This window comes from Apteryx mantelli, chromosome 7 (genome assembly GCF_036417845.1).
Source record: "Apteryx mantelli isolate bAptMan1 chromosome 7, bAptMan1.hap1, whole genome shotgun sequence".
Classification (NCBI taxonomy): Eukaryota; Metazoa; Chordata; class Aves; order Apterygiformes; family Apterygidae; genus Apteryx; species Apteryx mantelli.
This window is the reverse complement of record NC_089984.1, coordinates 35,556,351-35,573,726: the sequence shown is the minus strand read 5'-3', so window position 1 is coordinate 35,573,726 and position 17,376 is coordinate 35,556,351. Positions and strand designations below refer to the sequence as shown.

Below are 17,376 nucleotides of genomic sequence, written 5' to 3'. Positions count from 1 at the left end.
AAGTCTCCTCTCGGCACCCTACAGAGGAGGTTCCTTCGAGGGAAGATGGGGCTGCACGGTTCCCCTCTAATGGCTGCTTGGAAACTCCTGCACCCTCGTACCCTTCTGAGAGCCCTGGCACTGTTACCAGTTCCACTGCCTCTGGACTCTCCAAGGCTTTAGAAGCAGGCTGCAGCACTGCAAGTATTTACAGGTTCCCCCCTCCCTCTGACAGAGAGGGATGCCGGAATCTGTGCTGCCTCCCAACAGCTTAACTCAGTCCCATGTAGCAGATGTGAAGCAAAGTCCTAAATCTGGCTTCTACTTTTGGCAGGAGTGTGGGAAATCTCCCAGTGCTTCAAGATTTGAGGAAGGGCAATTTGGAAGTGAAAGCTGTGGACTGGGACACAGAAAAACTAGGTTGCATTCCTGATCTGATGAAGAATACACACATATCCTTGGACAAATAGCCTAATCTTTCTGCGCCTTAGTTTCCTGTTAGCAAATGATACTCCTTATCTTCCACCTCTCATCTCAGTAGAGGAAAGAGTTTGTCTTTTAATATGTATCTTATTACAGTTCTTTGTGCAGTGGCTGGGGCCCCTCTACCTTGATACAATAAATAATTGAATGTAGATTAAATGGTCTAATATAATCCTGCCCAGTGGTTACTAAAACACTTGAATGAAGTTCATTTGGAGCCTGTCTTTCCATTTCCTCATAAGGCTAGGACATGAAGTAATTAGATGTAGACATAGGTTGTTATTGTAGGAAAATGACAAAGATCAGTGGTTACTGGAAGGAATGGTTTTTATAATTTAGTTTAATGGTCATTTACCTTTCAGTGACCCTGGTGTCAGGCAAAATTGGCAGCTCTTTTATGAGGAATGTGCTCCCTCAATGGAGGCTTTTGCAAGCTGCTGCATTTTTGGCTCTAGCTTCACAGGAACTGGGAGAGCTGCTGCTGTAATGCAAGAGACTTTCTGTCTGCAAAGAGTGGCTGTAGACTTGTGCCAAAAGAAGTCCTTTTCACTGTCTTACTGCCACTGAATTGCCATTGAAACAGATCAGACAAGTTTCAAGCAATTCATTGCTTTTTGCTTCAGCCAAAGTTGCAACCTTCATATAGAGCGTCTTCTGTTGTCAGAGTGCTTCCTAGGAGTTTCTGTAAAAGGGGTTGTGTCACCTTGGAGTAGAAGGCAATAGAGTATTTTGCTGATGTAGTTCCCTAATCTCTGTTTAAATGCATTGAAGGAGCTGGTGGTTCTGTTTGTAACCCCCACCCTGTAAGCTTCCTTCCTGCCTCATCAAAGATATGATTTCTATACATTTTGAAGTTTGCTCCTTTCTGTGATGATCATCTGCTCATTGCAAGTGCAGATCATTCAAGTTTCATGTGTTGACCATGATGCTCCTGCATCTCTCTCCACCAGGCGTTGGGAAATCCTCATGGTTTTATGCGGTAACGGATGCCTGTGGCCATAGAGAGGGAGACCGTGGTATGAGCTGTGTTGTGCTATCTAATAGTACCACCTACTTGTGGGCCTTGCCTTGTAAGGAGATGACCTAGTGCTTGGGAGGGCTGGCTTCAATAGAGGTTTCCAGGGTGATCTTGGCTAAGTCTTTCTTCTTCTTAACCTTACTTTCCCCAGTCTTAACTTTAAAGAAAACTTCCTAGTTTTGATGAAGTAGTTTTTGTTGTTGTTGTTGTTTTAAGTACTATAAAGGTATGTGGCTGTGGTAGTGTCAAAAAAATAAGTTCAGTCATGTTCTACTTGGGGGTTCCTAAGAAATGCTATGAGACTTAAAGAGCTGTGTAGCTGTGGAAGAAGGATTTTCCAAAGCACCTCTGAGAATTGCATTGATGTGTGCTTCTGTCTTCTTCTAAACTCTCATCCTTATTCTGCTGCTCACACTCATTTGATTTTGCAAATGTGTTCCTTGCATCTAACTGTTCCCCTACGGGGCTGGCAAACAAGCCTAGCTACAGGAGTCATCACTTTACATGATATTATTTCTAAATTACTAAGATAAGGAGAGCAAAACAATGCAGCTTTGAGGGAGCGCCATCCATTTCAGGCTGCTTTGAATAACCACCAGCCTCATTTTACCATTAGTGGGTTCAATATGCTGTCACTGCAGTATAGCATGATAGATTCTTAGGTAATACCAAGTAGCAGTTGCCAGCACTCCAAATCCTGAGGTGGTTTGATGTACGTGGGTTCTGAACGGTTTTTAGTCCTATTGAGCTGCTGGGACCCTGCTGTGGTTCTTGTTTGCACAGAGAATCTTTTAGACCCCTTCGTATTCATCCTTCTTCCTCTTCACATTTGTCACTGTCTGAGTATTAGAGTGTTCTCCTTCTGCTACAAGAGAATGAATGGTCACATTCATTTCAATGGCAGTTTATTTTTGCAGGTATCAGGTTTGGATAGGGAATGTCCAGCTGAGATCAAAAGGATATTTGCATGGAAGCAGATGGTTTATATACTGCTTCTTGCTGAAGAAGAGCAAAATGACTCTCTTCAGGCCCTGAAATCTGAATCCATTGAAATCTGATGGAGTCTTTCCACTGACCTTTGTGGCCCCAGGATCACGTCCTAAATGAGTTGCTTTGAGTCACTGGAAGCCTGAATTCATCTCTGGTGGGCTGGAAAATGTAACCTACTGTATGGGCTGTGTTATTCGCAAGAGCTTGGTCCTGTGTGTGTGCTAGTTGTGGATGCTTGGGAGAAGAATGAAGTCATTTTCTGTGCATAGTGGGGGTGGGAAAGGGAATTTTTCCCCCTTCCCCAGAAACTCAATAGCGTGACTTCCATGCAGACAGCTGTTGGGAACTGACCCCCTTCTGAAGCTTTGAGTTAAATTCGGTATTTCTTGTGCTGTGTTTCTTCTGATGTCATCTCTGATGAGTAAATGTCCTGTCCACTAGTATGAACTAACAGGAAAGAGTGAGTATAGTAAGGCTGTGATTTACCCTAGTGGAAGTTTCTCTCCTTAAAGTTAGAAGAAGCATGGTCCTTGAAGCTTGAGAGAAACAGGTTGTGAGTGTGTTTGGCATAAATGTTTACAATTCATTGTTTAATGGTACTTATTAGTGACATCCAATCTTATTGTCACCAAATACTACCTCTTTCCTTATAGCTTGTGAAAAATGATGTTGTTTTTTCTTGAAATGATTCTTTCTTTCTCTGGGTAGCAATGGGTTATAACTGGGTAAAACAGCAGCTAACAAAAACATTCAGATTTATGCAGCATAATATAGGCATTTTCCATTCTCTGCTGGTCCTTAATCAGACTGAAAGAGAATCGACTGGGCATAGAGGGTATAAAATGAAGCGTGCAGGACCAGTTGATAGTTTCCTCTAGAGCCATTATTGATTGATTTGGACTCATTAGACTGTTTACAGTCAAGCCAGTAAAGAGCAGTAGCATGTTTTTGAATTAATGTCTAGCACCATAAAACTTCACAGTACTTCAGGCTTTATTTATCCATCTCCTAATGTATACTCACCTTAGGAGAGGAAGAGTTGCCAGGTGGCTAAAGATGGGGAAGTAAGAAGGTAACAGCTCTGTCCTGCTCTTACACAAACATTCTTTGTGACCTTGGAGATAGCAGCACTTAAAGTAGATATGATTCAAATGTTTTACCCTATAAAGCCAGGATATTGCCATTTTGCTAGTTCATTGGTATCTACTGAGAGTCTCATAGATACCATGGTAACAAACAGTATGGAAATGCTGTAAGTAAAGGGAATGGAGTATTGCCCTATTTAAATTATCTGTATTTCACAGACACATGTTTCTTGATGGTGTGGTAAAAAGTTGCAACCTATTTTATAGCCTGGCTGTGGAAAACAGAAGCTTGCTACTTCTCTTCTACAGCTCGTTAACATTAGGAAGTGATTAAGTAACATACCAGGGGAGAGTCCAAAGGAGGAATGGCCAGAGTTGGCGTTCTCCATGCTTTTCCCACACACTGTCATTCTTACACTGCACTTCCTTTCTGCACATAATACTCTGTTATTTCCCCTCTGGAATGGTATCCTGCTACTGCTGCTTAATTAGCCCATGGCAAACTTGAGAGTGAACAAAAGTGAGCAATTAAATGCCTGTTCCTTCAGTGTGAGCCCTGTCAGAGAAGTGATTTATCAATGGCAGAGTTGAGTAGCACCTCCTCAGAAGGAAAATAAACCTATTAGCCTGGCTTAGCCTTCAGTGCTGGGGAGCTGTGTATCTGAGTTGCTCTTTGCAGGTATAAAGGGATGTCTTTGGTGCAGCAGGTTTTCCTGAAAGCTATGTCGCATAACTGTGCAGTTGTGGGATTATCTTCAGTTTCACTGGGTACAAAGATCACCATGGTCACCATTCAAGCAAGATAACCCGAGAAATTACTGAATTATGAATTATGTTAGTGCTTTTTCAGTGGGTGTGCACACAAATGTTTCTGAATCATTACAGACTGAGAAAAATAGGAAGAAGGCCTGAAAAGAGGAGCCAGAAAGCAGGGCTTTTTGTAGATTCCAGTCCAGATGAGGTCTGAATGAAGTTTGAAGGAACTCAGATTCCACAGTCAAGACCTTGCGAGCTGCTTTCGTGGAATCTCAGCCCTAATGCTCAAAATCTCTCCATACTTTCGTTGAGCAAAAAATCCTATAGGAAGAATCTTAGATATTTGCATGGTGGTGTAGTGGTGTCTTAACAAACTAAGGGAAGTTGGAGCCTTTTTGGTTTTGGGACTCAATTTCTTCTCAAAACAAGAGGGAGAATTCAGGCTGGAAAACTAAATATGAATTATTCTTGAGCAGAAAAATCCAGAGGATTTTGGAAAATACAGAATCAACATATGTCCTCTCTTTAAACCCCACCAAACTGCTTTGCCAACAGTTGTCTCTGTTGCTGTCCTAGCTCTCGAGCAGCTGCTCACAGAACTTGAAGACTTTCTGAGGATACTGGACAAGGAGAACTTGAGCAGCACGGCTGTTGTGAAAAAGAGTTTCCTCTCTGACCTTCTGCGGGTGTACACCAAGTCCAGCGGTATGTGGAGGGAAAACTAGAAATGAGTGATGGGCTCTTGTGAGAACTACTAAGGGGTCTTAAAGCAATATTTTCTTGGAGGTTGAGAGGGAGGGGAGACATGAAAATTAGAAGGAGAAAATGAAATGGAGATTATTTTTGCAGTGACTTCTAATTGTTTATGTAAAATTACTATGGCTATGTGTCCAGCTTTACAAGCAAAAGATTCCCAAGATTCCTGATCCTTTCTGTTTTTCTTGTTAAACCTTAAGTTTATTTAATCCACTCTGTAAGATACACAGGATGTACTGTTTGGCCAACTTAATATTTAAGTAGAAATTTTAACTTATGGAATTTCCTGGCTATACAGCATTTAATTTTCAGCTTGTTATTACTGCTTGGGGATTATTTGCACGTTGCCTCAACCTACATGTGTCCTTGCAAATGCACACAGCTGACACTTTTTGCATCTGTCTTCATGGAAAAACTTAGCAACATGAAAGTAGGGGGTAGATAAAGAGCTTGCTTTTCCCTTTGTTTGCAGGTGGTGATGAGGAATATATTTACATGAACAAAGTGACCATCAATAAGCAGCAGGGTGACCAAGAGAAACAAGACAAAGGTAGGGAACTGAAGATTAATGTTTGCCTCATATCTAATGGTACAATAAAGGCACATGTGGTTAGATCCATCTTTTACTGGGGTCAGTGGAGGCCTTTCCCAGAGCTCTGAGGACTGAGACAGTTGACCATGTGGAAGGACTGCCATTTTTGTTACATTCCCCTGGAAATCATGGTCTGTGCAAACACTGTGAGGTTATTCCTGGAATTAGCCCTTTGGAGGGTGTTATTTTGGGATAAAAATGTTGCCTTCTCAGGCTTGCAGCTCCAGTGCCTGAAATATTTAAGGAAGTCCTGGTGTTTCTTTTGGCCATGAAACAGGTTGCCTCACCTCTTTAAGACTTCAAAACTGTCTGACTGACTAGCCCACAGGATCTGAGCTGTCATGACCTAGCAAGGCGGATTCCCAGGGTGTGCAGTCTGTACCCTTGCCATCTGTGCAGGCAGAGCAGCTGCATCTCCTGGGGGATGCTAGAATTCTGCAGTGCACAAGCCAAGAAATTAAACCTGGATAAAATATTAATTTCTAATGTATGTTCCCAGGTTTTGAATTTGTAACATGGTGAAGAACATCATAACTCTTTAAAAATGTCCTTTCTCTTTGATATTCATTGCAAATGTTTTTGGTAAATGTGTGTCAGTAATAATCTGGTTCTACACACTCTTTCATGCACACCTAGTCAGAGGTGGACCCTACCCCAAAGTTTCCAGTCTAAACAGACCAAACAGGAGAATGCATCAATACAGCCTGCAGTTGATGTGCTGGTCCTGCAATAGTCAGAATAGTTCCCTTTTTCAGAGTTGTGGTTTTTGTTTTTTGTTTGTTGTTGTTGTTTGTTTTTTTTTAAGCACCTACAGCTGAATTTAGGTTAACTTCAAACACTCTTGAAAACAGGATCTCCTCCCAGGTTACACCTACAGCCCCAGTGTGACCTCTAGGCGGGACCCTCTATGTAATGCTGTAACGCTCCATAACAGGATTGCACAGCCTGTTGGTAGCTCCTGGTAGCTGAGTAGTAACAGATATACTTCTTTAAATAGGTTCTCAGTTGTGTGGATAAAACAAGGCTTGCATACTGAAACTCAGGGACAAATTTCAGACAACTTATTTTTAGAGTTGCTTCTCTTATTTCAGACTTTTCGCTATCAAGGCCACGAGCCTACCCACTCAGGCACTCCCTGCGGGACCTGTTGCTTCTCTCTTTCTCTGTTTTCAGCAACCTCCTTAGTCCAAGTAAAACTCCTGAGTTAACTGGAAATGCTGAAGTCAGTCACACACATGCATGGGATCTCAGCCATAGTTACAGCTGGTTGTACAGCCCTGAGCCTTTCCCTGTAACTGGATGGAGAGGTCTGTGTGTGCCTGGTCAGCAGTGGGATCTGCAGGTTCAGGTTTAGCAGGTGGAGAGGGCCATAGTACCCACTGATGTTATGGGGTGTGATACAGATCCCCCAGTGACTTTACAGCCCCCCCTCTCGCACTCCCTTTATCCACCATAGTTCTGTGCGCTTCACTCCACCTAAATCCTATGGTGGGATCTCATGATGACACTCCTGTGGCTGAGATCATCTGGGCATCTCATTCCCTGCAGAGTTTCTTCACTGCTGTATAGGTGCTCTAACAACACAGGATGAAATGCTTCCTGAAATGATAATACATTCAGCTCCAAGAGTTTCCCCAAAACCTTAAAAATGCTATTACTGCAAAAAAGCATATTTCACTGCTTACTGTGTCTACTTTTGATTCTATCAGTAAGGATACAAGCTGAACAGCTCAGCTCTTTTGAGATGTCTCTTTATGGCACAGTAGCTGAATTCATTGCAGTGAGTGATGAAGGCACTTACTTGAGAAATACAGCAAGTCTCTATGCTGCAAGTCCATGGGTTTCTTCAGCGAGCCAAATGCTATCTGCCTTCTGGAAGTCACCGCAGAGGCAGGAGTCTGGGAGGTGGGACTGTCTGTGTAGTGTAGGGCTCCTGGTGGCACACACCATGATCCTTTTAGCTCAGATACTGGGAATGATGCACTTTGACGAGGAGCAGAGAGCACAAACAAATAACAAAATTAATACAGATGTGAATTTTGGCAATCATTTTGTCTTTTTTTCTCCTTCCTTCTCTCTTCTAAACACTCTCCAAATTACAGGGTTTAGGGAGACATTTTTATCGGAAAATACTTGGAAAGTGTTAATGCTTGTCTAGGAAAAAATACTTCCCCCCCCCCCAATAAGGTAATAGTTTTGTGCTATGTGGTGCAGATGTGCCTAGCTGCAGAAAGAAGGGATATGTACAACACACGTGTAGACTCTTCATACCAAAAGCATGCATTAGGTGCTTGTCCTCTGTTGCTGGGTGCTGGACACAGTGAGAGCTGCCCTCTCTAACCTCAGAACAGAAAACCCTGTACCATCTCCCAGGGGTCTTGTTAGGAAGAAGGTTAAAGGTGTGGTTCTTGCCATACAAAGTCCAACAATCAAAGCTCCATCACATCCTGCTTTGCTCCTCAGCTGGACTGTGTGGGCATGAGTCTATGGAGGTGGGATGGTTTCCAGCAGGCTGAGGACTGAAGCTGTGGTCTCTGTCCCATGCTGAGAAGATTGGTGGGAGGAGGGGGAACTGTTGGTACAGAAAGCAAACAGCCTTTTGCTGGTGCAGTAAGGTTCAGTGAGATGATTGCTAGGTGTACTGGGGAGTGATGAACAGATGGCCACCAGTTGCAAAGGTTTTGGCAGTAGTTAACACTGCTGCAATAGTTTCTCTTCTGCAGAGCTGAGCATGGGAGGTTTTGCCTGGGGCAGAAGGATACACATTGGCCTGACAGTTTCTCTCTGCTGGAGAAGCCCTTTGAAAGTGCCCTGTGTGCACAATTGTGAGTGTGGAGATAACCCTCTCTTGGGGAATAGCCCACTGGGGCTTTAGGAAATCTCAGCCTTGCTTCTGATCTTTCCAAAAACAACAATGGCCTCATCTGCTATTGATGGAAGATGTCTGCCCTGAGAGAATCTTCTTCCTGGTCCCTTACAGAGAAGGCCAACATCTGACAGCAGCCAGTAGATATAACTCTGTCTGTGTAGCGTATTTTGGTAGGTGCATCTCCTCATGAAGCAAAGAAACACTGTCTGGTAGGGCTGATGAACAGTCTGTGTCCTACACTCACCTGCCTTAATATCAATTTGAACTTTACAAGATACCCAGCAGTCCTACTTGCAGGGTGCAAACAGCTATGTTCAGTTGGCTTCTGTTGATCCATGGGTCTCTGTGACCTCCTGGCTTACCGAAGTTAGCCAGCACTGGAAGACCAGGAGACCTGCATCACAGGGAGCAATCTGTCACAAGAGACATGCTTTAACTTCTTGTGCCGTCAGGCCAGGAGCTCATTGCAGGACAGAAGGGCAGAGCTGTCATTGTGGCTTCCAAGTCCCAGACTTGAACAAAGTAATGTGGTTTCCAACTTCTATTTTTAAAGCCCAAAAATATGCAGCAAAGTTTATGCCAGCGCCTTCTGAGCGCAGTGGTAACTGCTGCTGGGCATTGCATGGTGCCTTGGCTATTTTTGTGTGTACAAGGAATGTGGCTGAAGTGTTAGCAGGTGACTAAAGGAATTAGAGCATCAGCTGAATGTGGGTTTTGGACCTAATTCCCATGCTTAACTTACTGCATTTGTGATACCTGAATATCCTGGCAAATATTTTGGAAGAAATGAAGCTAAGAAACCCTATCTGTAAAAGGGGACTTCCCTACTGCATAGGATAATGCCTTCAAAGTCCTAAATTTTTCAGCAGTTTGGTGCCTCACTCTCCTTGTTCCTGAGTATTGTTGTATTGCACTGTCTCTGAGGTCATGAAATTTGGAAACTTGTCTGAGGCCACCCAGGAATTTTCTGGTGCTGAAAGAGGGACTGAGCACAAGCTTTCTGCGCCTTAGATTAACTCTTCAGCCACTGAATCATTCTGCCTTCAGCTGCTTGGAAAATCTGACTTTCCAGAGCCAGGCTTGGATAGCCTGGAGCAGTTCTGCGGCCACACACCCTTTCAGATGTTTGGCCTATGCTGCTTTAAGAGCATCTCGTCTTCAGCTAGTAGGTTCACTAGCTATTAAATTACAGTTCTTGGCTGATCTTGAACTCATTTTGCAGCCCAGTTATGCAGCAGCCATTGCAGTTCACACTGGGAGCCGAGTGGTGTTAGCTCCAGTTTTCTGGAAAGGCAGTGGAGGTGGGGAGAGCTAGAGATTTGTCTGGTCACAACAATAAGTGTCAGAGCTGAGCAAGGACTAAAATGCTGAAGACTTCCAAATACTGTCTGCTATCTTCCCACTAGGTAACACTGTTTCTCAAGATCCTTTAAAGTTTCAGCAAGTCAATGCGAAAGTTTAATTCTTCAGCTATGGCTCACTTAATGAGGTTACAAATTCAACAGACACTTCTTATCGTACAAACCAAATCTACTCCTCCCATTGCAGCATTGGGCAGACTGTGTAAGCAAACGCCTCTGAGGAAGGAACTCTGTCCAGTTTCACTTTTGAAGATCAAGTCACACTTTGCACTGCGTTCAGTGGAGCACTGCTAAACATCATAGGGCATCTCACTTTCAGAGGTGCTTGGAGTGGTGCTGGGAGTGTGCCTGCAAGTTAACCACATATAGCACAGAAATAAGAGGGAGGCGTTTAGAACTGCCCAACATTAGTCCATGTCATTGCCACTCATGATATTTTTGAGGGAGGGGAGGGGGTCGCCCTCTATAAGACATTCTGGGCTTCACAGTTTTCCTTTCAGAAGGAAAAATATGCCTAAAAAATAGAGGCTGGTTCTTTTGCTGGATCTGCTAGTGCAACATTTCTGGATACAGCCTGAAATGACATGGTTGCTCTGCTGCTCTGTCTGTAATTATCACCCTGCTTCTGACTTAAATAGCACCTGCACAGCACTGGGCAGCAAGTGCTTTGCTGGGAAATGCCACATGTCATTGTTATAATTATTTCTGTCTTGCAGCGCTGGATCGGAGAGACTCCTTGACCAATGGAGACTTGGGATTGCATTCGTCCCCTCCTCAGAAGAGCCTGCCAGACCTCCCCCCTCCAAAGGTATGTTTTATAACTCCTTTCCTTTTCACTGCCTAGCCCTTAGTCTGGGAATTTGAACCTCTGAAGGCTTCAGGGCCTTTTTTATTATGTAGTATGCAGCGTGGCTATTTGGGCAAAGCTCTGCCTGCTGTATATTAGTGAGACAAATATTCCTGGTGAGTTTTTTTAAAAAAAAACAAAAAAACAATGAAGGTCCATCCAGTGTATGGGTTTCCTGGAACACGTCTCTTCCTTTCCCCACCTGTACTTTTTGTCATTACAAAAGATGTAGGTCTCTGTGCCTAGTGCAGACCATGAGGATGGCTGGCAGCCCAGGCAGTGTGACTGTGCTCAGCGGCAGCTGGACATCCAAAAATCCCTTTTGTTCCCAAAGCTTATGCACAAACTGGCCAGAGAGATCATGTGCAGCACTTCTGGGAGCCTTGGGATTCCTGTGCGTGTGCAAGAGAACTGTGCAAAACAGTCTGTGTTCCCAACCAGAGAAACCCAGACTAGTAATACAGTGATCCAGGCTCAAATAACAAAGAGGATTTTGTTTTCAGTTTTTTGAAATCATCACAAATGTGATGTTGGCTCTTCATTGCTGCTTTGCAAATCTCCCAGAAGCGTAAAAGCAGCAGCTATAGTTTGTCTGCCTGGCATGACCTTACAAGGGCCAGAAATCCTTAAGCTCTAGGGCGGTGGGGTGATACCCATGCAATGTCAAGTTTTCCCTTACTTGCAGAATATTGCGCAGTTTGGTTGTTAGCAGGGAAGATCAGGGTTGCTTTCAGTTGCAGCATCTGGCATTTCCTGTGCTTTGAGTGACTGTGCCAGGCATTACACCCGTTGTTTTCCCCGCCTGGCCGTTGCACAGCCATGCGGATCTGCAAGGAGGGAGCCCCAGTGACTGATCTGGGGAGGGTGTTGGACCCTCAGCCTATATCATTCCTCTTCATTGGTCTGCCATGCGCTGGCTGAGTGTAGTGCACAGTGGCTGGAGAACAGCAGCATGGGGACTGGGTTATACAGCATTGCAGAGCCTATTTTCCTGCTTTCTTTTAATGCTCCTTGCCTGTGTGAAAGACAAACTGCATTGCATTTCAGCTCCCCTAAGGCCTGCTGCAAAAAGCTGCAAGCAAAGTAGCTTTAGATTTTTCCATAGGGCAGTTAAATCTAATCAGGGTACAGTTCAACATGATCAGCTTTCAGTGGGATTTTGCTTTTGTGCTAGAAAGCCAGCCTGGATATTCTCAAGAGACACTAGACAGGAGCAGGGGGATGATTTACTGTTCAGTGGTTGATTAGACATGGGAATCACAGTAGTTGGGATTCCTTGATGTAAACGGAAAGGAGAGCATGAAGCCTCATAGGGAGGAGGTGAGGAGGAGAAAGGGATGGTGCATTCAGGAGCCTTTGAGGACAGTCTGCTGCTCTCCTGGGAAAGAGGACTTGGAGGTGAGGCCCCAGGAGTACTGTACAGAAGGAGCTGGGTGGCTCAGTTGGTGTTAGCTAGAGGTGCTGGGAAAATGAAGGAGTAGGGCTGGACTAGCGCAGCAGCGCCTCAGATGCAGCGCAGTTGTCTGCAGGGAGCTGTTCCAGCTCCCAGGGAGGCTCCTACCCACGCGGCAGGGTTGGAAATGCAGAGCTGGAGCAGGAGTCGCCTGGGAGCAGTGGTGGGAGCAGGAATTGCGTTTTACATTGCATTCCTCAAAGCCTGAGAAGGGCGATGGGCTGTGACAGGGAGGTGGGTGGAAGGGACCACAGCGTGGGCTATCGGAGCAGCCCCTGCAAGCGGAGAAATGTGCCTGGCTACCAGCGAGCAGACGCAGCTCTCGTCGGGCAGCCGGTGCTGGGAGCGGAGCTGCCACAGCTGCGTTGCTGAGGCAGGAACCGTTGGCTCCCGCTGTGGGAAACTGCGAGGCGGCGCCTCCTGCTTATTCAGTGGAACGAGCACAGGAATGCACTGCAGGCTGGCACGGTGCAGGCCTGGGAAAGGTGGCAGCCTCCTGCCTCTCCCAGGTATGTCCCAACTTCTGCTTGATCAAGCCCAGGACAAGGGCACCAGCACAATTCTCACCTCACTCTGCTGGTCCAAACCAAGCACCAAAGTGCATGTCCTTGCAAGGGAAGGAAAGGAATAATGTCAGTAACAGACCTGCCCTGTCCCTCTTGCAGGCACCAGTGACCTCAAAGGAACGAGGATGATACCAGGATGATGGTTTCTTTCTCTATCTTCTTACCTGTGTCATCTTAATTAAATTCAGTCTGTGCCTCAAGAGAAGCCAGTCCTTGGAAGAGCAGAGTTATCTGAGCACAAAAGCATGGTGCTCTTCCAGGGCACGTTCATGTGCTGCTTCTCTGCCTTGAACATGTGTGGCCTCTGCTGGATTTCTGAGAGCCAGTGCATCCAGATGGATAAGGAACATGCAAGGGAGTGACTAAGTCTGAAGCGCATGGTAGGAGCAGGGAGAGAGCTGACCCCACCACCTAGCACAGCAGAGTGTGTCAGTACTTACCAGGCCCCAGGATATCTCCGGCACATCTGCTTCTGCAGGCTGTACTGGAGCCGGGTGTCAAGATGGCTGCTGCTCTGGTGGGGCAGCCTCTTCCCCAGTCCAACATCTGACTGATACTGAACTTTGAAAACAAAACTTGCAGCAAAATCAGAAAATTAAAAACACTTTCTTCAAACGCTGTCCTGGGAAAGGGAATGACTGAGCTAGTTAGACTCCTAAATGCACTGCAGAGAATGCTTTCTTGGGGAGACATTGAGCAGCCCAGGGTCTGAAGAGTTTTCTCCAAACAGTTCAGCTCTTAGATGTCCCCTGCCCCATTCCAGGGGTCAGTTCTCCTTGGATACCTGATTTGCTGATGTTTTTTAGCCTCCTCTGAGAGCTCCTGTTCTGAAAATCTGGCCACAAGTGTTGGATATCATGGGATGACTCTAACACACCTGTTATCTTTCCAATATGGCAATCAGGAAGTCAAATAAGAGGACTGGAAGAAAACAGTCCTGGATGACAGCCGAGAAGCTTAGCTAAGTCATTCCTCTGCTCCAAGGCAATCTGCCTATACTGGGAACTACCTTTTCCCCACCACTGACTGCTGGAACTAACTTCATTTGAATAAAAAAAATCAAGTACCTGCGAACTGTGAGCATCTGAGGAGTCTCAGCGATCTGTTGGCAGCAAAGATATCTAAATACTCTGATGTACTTAAATATTTCAAGGAGTGTGCCTGGGGAGAGCTTTAATGTGGTCCCAGTTAGCCTGTGGAAACCACTGCTGTGGGGAAATGAATCTTCCCTGTCCATCTTTGCTGCTCCAGGTTCAGGCAGGATCAATGTCCATCTAGGTTGTGGGGATGAGAGAGTGCAAATTCTTGCCAGGAGGTGGGGAGAGGACCTGAAAAATGTATATATTAACTCTATGGAGTTTTCTGTTGCTCGGCAATGTTAAGGCAGTAGAAGGTTTTTGAAGGGTTCTCTGATGTGGTATTTCAGTTGCTGGCAACTGGGCCTGTGCTCTGGTAGAACAGGATTAATTTCTTCAATTTTTGATTTAAACAAGTGTTAGCCAAGCATGCTCAAAGGTGAACTACAGAGTTAGATTGGGGTCTTCTGCCCAGCCTGGGGTGAAGGACGGTGAAGTGTCATAGTGCCTTGGAAAGTGCCTGCCAGTAAAAACCCCAGAAGTATGACTTGATTATTTTAAGTGTCTGTGTGTGTGAGAGAGAGACAGAGAGAGAACAGCAAAAAAGTGGAATGCAATTACAAGGAATGGAAACTGTGTCATTGGGATTTAGGATTTTGTCATTGGGATTTTCAGTCAGAAGAGTCAATGACTAGAGAGTGCTGCTCTTCTTCTTCTAAAGGCTCCGAGTTTAATGGAGTGAGACCAGTGAAACTTGGTCTTCTGAAACTTATCCCACTGAAGTCCTCAGACCGGGGCTGGGGAAGTTGCTTGTCTAGTGAAAAGGAGACACTGCGTAAGTCTGAATGTGATGGAGGTGTTTGGACCCAGGGGACTTTTGAGTGGCTGTCAGATTCCTGTGGTGTTGCTTTACATTTCCCTTTTGAGGCGCAGGGGAAGTTTGGTGATGAAGCTCTACAGAAAGAACTGTCTCCTGTGTTCACTGACCCCAACAGTTGCCTGTGTGCTTGGGTACCATAGAGGGTGGCCTGGCTGGATCTTGGTGTTTCTGCATTTCTTTGATATTGTCCCAGAGCTGCCTTTAAACAATGAGTCCCTTGGGCTATGGCTCAGACCTTGATGTCCTTTCGTTCTCCTGTAGCCCTGACAGCTCTGCTGCTTTCCCTAGCCGTCCGCTGAGAAAGTCACGCGGCACGGATGCTGGACTCCCGGGATCATTTCCTTACAGCTCACGCAATATTTATTTGCATGCTCTCTTGTGCCTTAATGTAACAGGCAAATGTTCTGTGAGGACCATACTGGGTTAGATAACGCAGCACATACGCTTTGGCCTAAGTGAGAGACAAAAGAAGTCCACGCCTTTAGGGAAAGAGAAGAGAAAAAAATAACTCCTGGGGCAGCTGAGGCGCAGTCCCACCTAGTCCCTGTTGGTTTCCATTGTCTGTAGGAAACAACGAGCAGCCCCTTCCCCCCACCCCTTCCCTGACACTTGTTGGACGGTGTCAAAAAACCCACAGCATTTCTTTGTGTAGGCAGTTTGTTTATGGCTGCAATACAATGTGAGCTGGCTGCACACACGAGACTGCCACAGATGGCAATTACAGACAGATTCCCTGGCCAAGAAAGGGGTTTAGTAAAGCTTTGGAGTGGCTGGGTTTGTTTTTGTTTCTTTAGCACATTAGGGTAAGTTCTTAAGCCTTTTAAGTATTTGGAGGCAAGTGGTTTCCGACAATGTGTCCTACGTGGCTCTGGAAAGCAAGCTGAAAGTCTGCTCACAGTGTCTGGCAGTCCCATGCAGAAAGGAGTTTCCTTGCAAGATTCTTGCAGTTTGCAAGGCTGGCGGAGCCACATGCAGCTCGCGGATGGGGGAATGGAGGGGTGAGTGGTTTTGGCTGGAGCTGCGTTTGAGGTGTGCTCAGCATACCAAAGTCCCATGGGCTCAGCCTGCATCCCCTTCACGGGCAGTTATTGACCAGAAAATCTTTTCCGTCAAAGCTTCCTTGCTCCTTCTGGTAGGGCAGCAATACCTTTTGGTAGCAACATGCTGGGCAGGAGGGACAGCTTTGAACCTGCATTTGATGGTGCTGGCATGACCTGCAAAGGGACCGATCCTGCCTTAGACGGCTCCATATCTTGGTGATGCTGGTGCCCAACTAGCCCCTCTTCTCCAGGGCACCCGGAGCAACTGTGGGGTAGCCAGGAAGGAGCATGTATGCTCCATGGCCTTCAAAGGGTTTATGGAAATCTTGATCAGAATCCAGTTCAAGCGCCTGTGAGCCAGATCCTACTGTTATCTGATGACTGAGGGAATGATTTTAACTGGGTGATGAGAGGGTAACCTCACTGGGGAATGGTAGGGACAGTACGGTCAGGTGGTGATGGGTGAGACATGATGCCACTGCATAGTTTGGGAACAGCATAATCTGTGGGCTCATCCTGCTGTGATCTCCAATTCTACTGTCTCACATTTGACAGCCATGTGAATTACTTGAAAAGTAAAAAGCTTGTTTCTTAGCTTCTCCTTTTTTTCTTGTGCGCTGGTATTTCTAAAGGATCAAGGCACTGTTTTTCCTGCCAGCTCTTGCTTGAGTTTAGGGAGGGGCTTGGCAGGCACCACAGGGGTTTTCCAGCTCTGGACTCTTTTCAAAGGCTTATTTTCCATCAGTGTTGTTTATCTATTTCCTTCATTTTTTGCTCAGAGCACAATTAAAGATTCCTGATATAGTTTCTAAAACAGAGATTTTTAGCTGCTGGTTTGCTCCTAGCCGGGAACTCCAAGATACAGTGATTGCTCAGGCTATAACTTCAACATAGCCAGGATTGCACCAAAAATCTGCAGTTCTGATTCCCTCTTAACATTCTCCATAGTGTAGAACATTGTCCCCAGTTGAGTAGCTTAGAAGGAATCTGTACGATAGGAATACCTCCCTTTCTCATGGCAAGGCCCATGGGTTAGAATTTCTGCTTATTGGGAAACATTCAAGTTGATCCTCCCAGGGTTTTCAGAAAAATTAAAGAAAATAATATTTATGGCACAGTTATATAGTAGCTGCCAAGCTCCTTTATGCTTAAACTACCTGCATATTGGAAACCTTCACCAATCTAGTATTCAGTACTCTTTCTTCCCTTACATCTCAACCTGTTCACATAAAAATGCTGATGTGCACATCTAAAAGGTCTCATCTGCTAGGATGCATCTTGATGCTTAAAAAAAAAAAAAAAGCCCCATTGTTTTCAAGCATCTATCTTTATCTAAAATCACACTTCTCTTATTTATTTGCTCTGCAGATTCCTGAAACAAAACAGCCTTTGGTCCCCAAGATCGAATCCCCAGAAGGATATTATGAAGAGGCTGAGCCATATGACGTCTCTGTAAATGGTATACCACAGCTAACTGTCTGGGGGGGTTGTGTGGGATAGAGAACTTGAGCTTTATGAGAACCAGTACACAAAAGTGCATACAATTCTTACAGCTTGTGTGACAAGTTTATTTACTGATGTTGGTCATACTTAATATTACAGATCTAATGTTAGTTGGAAAGAAA

At 45.2% G+C, this 17,376-nt stretch overlaps 1 protein-coding gene across 2 annotated transcripts in view; it reads left to right on the top strand.

Moving 5' to 3' along the window:
- The window catches only part of AFAP1L2 (actin filament associated protein 1 like 2), an 82,378-nt gene that overhangs the window by 41,451 nt on the left and 23,551 nt on the right, over nucleotides 1-17,376 (top strand). For both annotated transcript variants that reach the window (XM_067300283.1, XM_067300282.1), the window contains exons 2-5: nucleotides 4,888-5,016; nucleotides 5,540-5,617; nucleotides 10,606-10,697; nucleotides 17,120-17,210. In XM_067300283.1, the coding sequence (XP_067156384.1) occupies nucleotides 4,888-5,016; nucleotides 5,540-5,617; nucleotides 10,606-10,697; nucleotides 17,120-17,210 (390 nt within the window). The remainder of the gene's footprint in view (nucleotides 1-4,887; nucleotides 5,017-5,539; nucleotides 5,618-10,605; nucleotides 10,698-17,119; nucleotides 17,211-17,376) is intronic.